The 9,370-nt window shown below is 29.6% G+C and overlaps 1 protein-coding gene across 1 annotated transcript in view; it reads right to left on the minus strand.

Moving 5' to 3' along the window:
- LOC107454434 (cuticle protein 10.9-like) overlaps nt 1-5,934 on the minus strand; it is a 6,922-nt gene extending 988 nt beyond the window's left edge. The window contains exons 1-3 of the mRNA XM_016071635.3: nt 5,802-5,934; nt 4,846-4,914; nt 3,121-3,513 (exon numbers count right to left, since the gene is read on the minus strand). Coding sequence (XP_015927121.2) covers nt 3,154-3,513; nt 4,846-4,914; nt 5,802-5,813 — 441 coding nt within the window. The 5' untranslated portion in view covers nt 5,814-5,934 and the 3' untranslated portion in view covers nt 3,121-3,153. The remainder of the gene's footprint in view (nt 1-3,120; nt 3,514-4,845; nt 4,915-5,801) is intronic.
- Nucleotides 5,935-9,370: the final 3,436 nt, after the last annotated feature.

The following is a 9,370-nucleotide window of genomic DNA, read 5'->3' on the forward strand; positions in this document are numbered from 1 at the left end:
AGTTTGCAATAAATACAGTTCATAGCAACACGTGCCGTATGTGGTCTGGCATTGTCCTGCTGAAAAACCAGCCCAAGGCGGTGCAAAAGGAACCGTAGCAAAACAGGTCTTAGGATGTCGTCGACGTACCGCTGTGCAGTAAGTGTGTCTCTAATGATGACCAAAGGGGTCCGGCTGTCAAAGGAAATGGCACCCCAGACCATAATGCCTTAATGAGGGCCGGTGTGGGATGCAATAGTGAAGGCAGGATCCCCCCTCTGCCCTGTGCTTCTCCAAACACGTTTTTGATGATCGTCAGGACACAGTTGGAAGCGGGATTCGTCGCTAAAGACTATACGTCCCCAGTCGGCATCATTCCAGCCTGATGGAGCGTCGATTTTGCGCGTCTTAGAGCGTTCTTGGTACGTTGATTTTTTTGTTATAGAGTGTACTTTTTGTTGAGGGATTTGGATTTCTGACACCCAAAATATAGGGGGTATACGCAATCTGGGAAATATGGTCCCAATAACTCGGACCCTTTAGTGTTAATTCAACTTTCTGTATATTTAACCATATCTTGAGAAATTTAGATAATTAAAAAAAAACTTTTGCACAAAATTATAAAATTCTATAATCTAAAGAAATTCCTCTGCAAAAAATAGATTTTAGTTAATTTTTATTGCTTTATTCGATGATAGTTAAAAAATTTTTTTGAATTGAAAGGTATACATATTTTACATTATTTTAAAGACACATTTACACAGCAAAATAGAATATTTGTATCGAAGAGTTCCATAGATCAAATTTTAGTTTTAATTTAAAATATCTTCTGCACTAATTAATTAGCATAATTGAGGTCAACCTCTCGGACCATTGAGATCCGATCATTAGATTAACAGTTATTTGGGGTGGTTCATTTATTTATTCTGTCCACAGTATATTCGTTATAAAAACCTTCGCAAAATTGCTTTCATGTTTTCTGCATTTCCAGGATTTCCTTAGAAGGTAAAAAAATTTTCAAAATCGTAAAGGGAGTTCATTAAAGGGGTGGTGTCGATTGTTAAACTCTTAATGGATTTGGTTTGTCGTCGTTGTCTTATTCCACCTGTCAATACTGATAAGCCAATTTTAAGGCAGAGGAATGCACTTCTTCTTTTTCCCAGTGACGCTATCTATGGTCAAGAATTCGATTTCTGCCACACACATACATAACAGCCCGTAAAGACATTTCCACACACCATCCATCAAACCGCAGATCGCAATTTTGACCTGAAACAGAGCACGATCAATATCCGATCCAGTAGAAAAAATATTGATCGGCCATGAGAACTTGTAGGACTTTGTGACCCAGCCAGATATAGTGTGTATTAGTCACGATTTTATACGCGGGGAGTCTTAGGACGATGGTGATCGAACTCGCGACCTCTTAAACATGGGACCAATGCTCTACCAACCAGGCTATCCTGGTTTCTTGTATTTGGTTTAAATTTTTTGAAATCTTTTGGATGCAGTTTGAAATGATTATTAGAGAACTAAGACATAACTCGAAAATAATAATTAAGAAAATGTTCATAGCTTGAAATCCAGGTTTGAAATAATAGAAATTGCTCAAGATAAATGTAAGAAATTGTTCAAGAAAATTAGCCATTTTCACGTCAAAGAATGTATCTCAGTTTTTTTTCTCTTTTTTTTTGTACCAGTGACGCACTTGAAATTTGTGAACTGATTCAATATTAAAATCTGTTAGTTGCTTTTAATAACTTTGAGTAAGCATTATTCATAAGTTACTTCTTTTGAAATATGATGGCCCTAACAGTAATTCAAGAAAGCCTACTTTTAGCAATAAAACAATGTAAGGTATTTTAAGCAGATCAAGATCTGACACAACTCTTTATCTACATGCAGCTGAAATTTAGATCAATCATTACAACATTCTTCTCTTGGTGATGGTATGTTTATATTATATGATAATTTGCAGTTACTTAAGAAGTAAGAACGTTTTCATTTAACTTGCAATCATTAAGAAACTTATGCAGTTAGCTTGCAGTCTCTGAAAAAACTTATAATTTTTTTTTTCAGAATCAATTTGATACAAAGGAACATTCCTTAGTAATTTAACTTACGATCAAACACTAAAAGATAAACATTATTTTGAAAATAGCTCAGGATTAATTTTCTAAATATATAGAAGATCATCTGAAATAAATATGATAGAATCGGAATGCGGTTATTTCTTTACTCAATGATTATTTTTGCTATTATTTTATGCTAGACAAACTAAACTCTTTAAAATTTTAAATAAACTTTCCTTTGTTACTGAATTGAATAAATGTTTTGCTTGAGATTTAAAGGAAATATTTTAAATCTGTTTTTAAAAACAGGAAAATCATTAAAGAGAAAAAAAGATAAAAGGATCTTTTTTAAAGAAAATATTATTTTTTTAGTAGTTGGAACTTTCATAACCATAAATTCTCTTTTCCTCAACGAAAAAAGCACAATATTTTCAGGTTATTAATGTTTTTTATCCTAATTATGATATCTGAGAATAACATTAGATAGGTAAAATTATTTTTTTAGTAAAAAAAATATTTTTTTAATGAATTAAGTTTGTAATAAAAAAATATAACTATAACTGTATTACGATAGATATTTTAACATAATGAGTGTTCTGTGAAGATCACATTTAATATATATATTTAAATCTTGAAATTGCGCGGAAACAAACACTTATACAAGTCGAAGGTCAGAAATCAAATTTTATTGAGGAGAAAGCAAAACACTACTGGAATTTGGAAACAAAAATAGATTACAGCAAAGTGAATATAATGATCAATAAAACAGGCCTAATTGTTGGGGGAAACAATGGGAAATATTAAAAACACAGGTTTAAATATCCAGTTAAATCTGTTTTAGTGCTTCTTACATTCGCCTTTCTCCATTGTAATTTTTCAGGTTTCTATATAGTTTTTTTTTTCTTTTCTAAAATACTAACTTGCAAATCCAAATGTGTTTACATTTTTATTTTCATTTGTGATAAGGATTCTGAAATTTCATATTAAAGGCACACTTTATGGAACACCTTGTGTACATTTAACTCTTAAATCATTTATATGAAAAAGCAAGTGAACAAAGTATACTTACAATTTGTCTAAATTCCAGATTTCATTTTCCTGTTTACCACATTCTTCCTCCAAATCCACCTTTTCCTCCTCCAATTCCACCCATGCCAGCTCCTCCCATGTATCCACCACCCATGCCACCAGCACCAAATCCAGCTCCCATGTATTCATCGCCAGTAGACATCATTTGGACGGCTGCTGGATCCTTAGGGGCGGTACCGGGTTCATTTGTCTTGACTTGAGCTTTAAATCCTCCTTGGTCAGCCAAGTAAGTCACTTCTCTGTGAATACCTTTGGCGTCTGTATACCCGTAACTTCCTTGGACTGCTGCACCTCCAATGCCAGATTCATGGTGATGTGATTCTCCACCATTAATTTTGGCAACGTATCCGAATTGATATGGTTTCGGCATATGCTGTAATACAATATTGTAGATTAGATCAATTTTCTACGTAAATATTAGTTAGGGTACAGTGGGGTAACTGTGACCATGGGGTAATTGTGACAAGGGCCATTTTTGGAAAACCTCATCCAGGGTAAAAATACAAATAATAGATTTCCATCAAGTTTTAAGAGCACGTTACTGCGAATGACCGAAATGAGTGATTGTTGACTTCCACCGATGAATGTTGATAATCACATAATCGCTTTGGTAAATGCCCGAAATATATAGTAGGTTTAGTGAAGTACCACTGCCCGTTATACATTTGCCCGGTATGCCCTACATTAATATTTATTTAAGATTCAGTGTTACTGCCCAGTATGTATTTAATCGGTACTCCGAACACTGATGTTTCTATCTCAGCAGATATTAAAATATCGATTAAATATAATAATATTAACGAATAAATAAATATTAAATCGGATATAACAAATATTTCGGACATTCTACGAAACGACTATGTGAATGTTGACATTCATCGGTGAAAGTGGATATTCTCTTGATTTCCGTCATTCATGGTAACAAGTATATTTTTTAAAGGTTAATCTTTAAATAATTCTTTGCGTATCGAATCAATATTTAAATAATTCTAAAAGACTATACAAATCTTCGAAAAGCAGTTTTAGCACTAGATAATTTATAGTGATTTTAGCCCTCGAAGAAAATTCTTTTAGTAAGTGCAAATCTGTTAATAACTAAACCTTTGATGTATTTCTTTCTACTTCAACTACTATTTTCTGTCTTTTTTTTTAAAAAAAAAATGTTGTTTGAAAATATGTTGTTGTATTTAATTTGAGTATCTCATCTCCTTTTAAGGAAGTGATGGTCAACAAAACTCAATGCTTATACTGGAAAATTTAACTTAGTTAATGGATAAAATAATTTAAATCCATTAAATTTATTTCGGATAAGCAGAATATCATTTACCTCTTAAAGCACGAGTTTTTTTCGGAAAAACTGGTAAAGTATGATCAAGTTTTTTTTTGCTGACAGAAAACGAATGTATAGGTATAGTGTCAGTTATTTTTTGCTATTTCAGTTGTAGGGGGGCACTAAGGAGTGGCAGTTTGTGCAAAAATTATAAAAAAATTTACTGTACAAATAAAGTTTAGACAATTTGATTATTGCGTGAATGAAAAAGTTTATAACACGATGAATTTATCGTAACCTATCGCAAATTCATTTATAAAGATTATATGGTATATGTTAAGAATATATGTTTTCTTTCACACAAAATCGCGAACATGAACTGTTCTATTCTGTTCATCGTTATTTTTCTTAAAAATAAATTTTTTTTATACTCACCATTTCGCCCCCAAATCCACCATATCCAAAAACAAAATGGTGGCACAAAACTGCACTGATTACAAGAAACTAAAAAAATGAATAAAATATGAATATTAATTTTTGGTTATTTATTTAATAAACTGAAACAACATTTCAATTTTACAAATATTCTCAGATTTGCAAAGTTGTTCTTACGGAGTTACTTTTTGAGATTTATCCAACAAAAATATCGAAGATTAGGGGACTATCAGTTATGTTTTTTTCATATTTTTGTCGAACCAAATGAGATATTTTCAAAAAATTTGTGAATTTCTCATAATGAGCAAGATTACATACACCAACTCTTGCTCCAATTTGCTCTAATAGCTCGATCATTAAATTCAGCCTGTATTTAATAATCAAGTATTTTTGTCTTGAGTATTTTTGCCAGCTCCAGTAACTTCTAAAGTTACTGACAAAAATACCCAAAAACATGCTAATGCAAAAATTTTGCCTTTGGGAAAAGACTATCCCAAGACTATAATGTTTATAAAACTAGATAAAGATCGCATAAATTTACATAGAAAAATGGAAAATAGCGAATGTAATAAACATTTGAAAAATAAATAAATGAGAAAACTCAATTTTTTGAATCACTAATGGTATTAAAGAGATTAAGAGATATACAAATATATATATACAAATACATAATACGAAAGAAATAAGTTTCGGGAAGTATTATTAAAGTATTAAGATTAAATTATTTATTTGCCCCAATATACTGGTAGTTATTAAGCCTAAATATTACTAAGCCTTAATTATTATAATATATACCCGTTAATAAACCCAAATATCATTAAGCTTAAAACTAGTATTACAGCACTAATATTAAATCTTTTTGATATGAATTATTGATTATATTATTGATATGTATTATTTATAGGAGAAAAACGAGTTCGACTAAAAATCATTGAGAGCAATAAAATCGTTCTTACCAGATGAAACATCTTGAGAATTTATTGAATGGTTCAACTTTTAAAATACAACTAATCTCTGGCGAGGAAACTCGACTATTTATGGTAAAAGTTTTGATTTGAAGTTTTAGTTTTTCTTGCCAAATATCACGAAAATGAAACAAAAAGATTTTTTTTTTAATGAAATACGCCTTCAGGTCAATGAGTTCAAAAATGCTGAGAAAATTTCTAACATTTTTTTGACTTCGCATGAAGGTGAAAACATGTTAAGTGCTAATTTGCGAAAGAAATCGATTTTTAAGCTCTTTCTTTTCTATCGGTTATTTCATGTACACTGAAACGTTCGAAGCAAAATAGAATTTCTTAATTAATATTGTTTTTGCAATTTGGCACATAAATAGTGGGCGTAGTAATGAATTTGTTTTACGCTGTCGATTGTTTCTCTGTGAATTTTTTATTCTGTTCGAAATTAAGATATCTCTACTCTCAAAAGAAAGTTCAAGTTACATTTTGAAAAAGTATTCAAAGTAATTTAAAGTGTGGGAATATTTAGAAATTCCAAAAACTTTTCCTTTTAAGTGCGTTAAGATCTATAAATTTAACTAAGAACAATCCTTATACTTGTATTGTTTTGAAACACTCCTTATACTTCTATTTTTGCTACTTTTAAATGAAAAAAAGGTTTTAACATAAAATTCTTCTTTTTCTCCGTATTTGACGTCATTGAATAGAATAGTTTGATTTCATTATAGACTGAGAATTAAAAATGTCAAACCTAACAGAATATAGTATAGTTTACCATGTTTCTGGTTCTATGGGATCACCAAAAGCCTCGGTAATTTTTAAAAAAGACCTTCGACGGAGATTTTGATAAAATTAACAATGAAATATGGTTTTATCATGATATAAAAACTACTACTAATAATAACTGGCATAAAAACCAATTATTTAAATTTACTTTTGGTTTTGTATGTCTTGCTGAATTCATGGTAATAAGAACTATAATTTTGAAAATCAGAATTTTTTCTAAAATGTTACCATACAAACTAAAAAATATTTCTAAATGAAGAAATTAAATTTTTGTTTTATTAACAAAAGTTATGTTCTTTATTTTTACCTGAAATGTTATAACTATTCGTAATTTGTATATATTTTTTCCTATAAATTCCGAAAGATAAAAAAAGCAGCACGAGAATTAATTTCCCACCGTATTTATATAATTAAGCATTATTTTATCAATAAGAAAATTATAATTATACTCTTACGGAGTCTTTCATTATATATTGTATTCAAGTTTCGAGGCCGATCAATTCCAGGTCATTTTTGTTCTGTTTTCAGATCTAAATTCTTTACACAATCAACACATTTATGAATGAGAAGTAACAAATTTGAAAATATTTCTCTAAATTTAATTAAAGAAAAGAGTTAAAAAAATCTTCATCATAAGTTTTTAGATTTATGTTTATGGTTTTATCTTTAACTCCAAAATTAAATAAATGATTCTGTTTAATGTTTATAGGCCAATCTTAAATTAAAAATTTTACGTAGAAGTAAGAAAGAAGCATATCATTGTAAATGATAGAAAGATGAGATGATATTTCAGAAATATTTAAAGCTCTCTTCAAAAATATTCTATGTGTTTCTATGTATAACAGCAGACAATATGAAACATACATATCTTTCGCAACCTTAAAATACAATCGAAAAGTGAATAAAATTGTCATATTATTACTTTTTACAAATTGTTATGAAATTGTATAGAGGTACAACTCGAAGATATTTTTGTTTTTGTAAAAAAAAGGAATGAAGTAAACTTTTCTGGATTTTCATTTTTGAAATTAAGTGAGGAATGCATTTTAAAATTGGTGTCATAATAACTAATCAAACTAGTTCCATATTTTTTTCTAGGCATGTTTCCTGCTCTTAAAAAGCCTACAGTATTACTATTTTGATTTGTTTTTATTGTTATTAGTTGAAAATACATTTTATAAATACTTTAAAACAGCTTTGTTATTATTATTATAAATTTAAAATGCGTTTCTGTAATTTGCCATAAATATTTTCACTATTATTACTTATATTACACAGATTAATGCTATATTAAAATATCCTTTATACTGTGAATGCCACTGAATAACTTGAGTTAATGAATTATCGCTGTAAAGCAACCGGCGATGACAAGAGCACTCCGTTTAAAATGGCTTGAAATACAGCTCAATAATTCACAGGCTTATATAATTCATCACTTTACAGTACTTATGGCTATACCTTTTAAAAAGCAAGCAAAAATAGTCAAATATTTGCAAAATTTTGTTTGTAGTTATTTACAGTTTTTTTAAAAATTATTTTGGCGTGTCCGGAACAGTTGGCATCTCTGTCAACATTCCATTGCGAGTTGTTGTTTCCAGCGCAATCAAAGATCAATTCTATATTAAGAATAATATATCATTTCCATAATTCAGCACAGTTTAGAATTTTAGAACGATGTGTCGGAAAAATAATCCGTACACTTCAAAAACAACCTCCCTAAGCTGGTTGCTTTAATATAGATTTTCCTTCAACCTCAAAAATAAATAAATTAATAAGTAAATAAATAAAAAAAACCCAAGTGTGAATAAAACAACTTCATACACCTTGAGTATATATCTTGGGAGGTCGACCTATTAAGGTTGTTTTTGAAATCAACTTTAAATAAATCTCAAATCAACCTTGATACCACAGAACAAACGCAAATGAACCTCAGGAATAGCTAAAAATTTTTAAGGGTTTACAGTAGTAAGATCAGCTGTTAAACGCCGTTTATAAAACAAAGCGGGCTGTTTGATAAATAATCTTTTTATTATTACTTATCTTAAGCATCAATTTTAATATAAAATTAAAATTCCTTTAGTTTTTCTTTTTTAAATAAGAGATTAATTTTGTATATTTTGTTTATATTTTTGATAAATTTAATTCGTTAGACACCATGTTTTTTAACTTTTCGGTTCATGATTTTAATGTAATGCAAAGTGATTTGTTTCACCAACATATCCAGTTATATACCTTCGTCCGGGCAGGATGATGTGATATCGTTAACCACTTTTGCTGATAAATTTCAGATGTGATTTTAGCTGTACTGCCTTAAGTACCATTTCTAATTTTCATGCTAGAAGAACCTTGCTTTAGCGAAGTCTTGCTTCATCAATTTTAATATTGTGTGCGTTTTAAAAGTAAGTACGTAAACCTCTACTCATACTTGAAAATCTCCCATCATAATTATATTCGTTTCATTAACTTTAGTCCACAAGTTCATAAGTTTATCTTGTGCTCCCTATGAAATATTATATGATATATTATAATGATATATAATTATGATTATAAATTTATTCTCAAACGTAAATTTGTGAATTAAGCTTTTAAATATTTTATCTTAACCTCACATACTAAGTCAAATTCCAGTGCAAGTCAAGTTACAGATTCATATTAAGTCTCTACGAATTCCAATTAAAATCTTAAGTTAAGTTCCACGATACCAAAAATAAAACCTTTTATGTGTCCAATGTACTCTTTCATCATCCAAGTAGAATTCAAGTCAAGTTTTAATATATATA

The sequence above is a fragment of the Parasteatoda tepidariorum genome, chromosome 2 (genome assembly GCF_043381705.1).
Source record: "Parasteatoda tepidariorum isolate YZ-2023 chromosome 2, CAS_Ptep_4.0, whole genome shotgun sequence".
Classification (NCBI taxonomy): domain Eukaryota; kingdom Metazoa; phylum Arthropoda; class Arachnida; order Araneae; family Theridiidae; genus Parasteatoda; species Parasteatoda tepidariorum.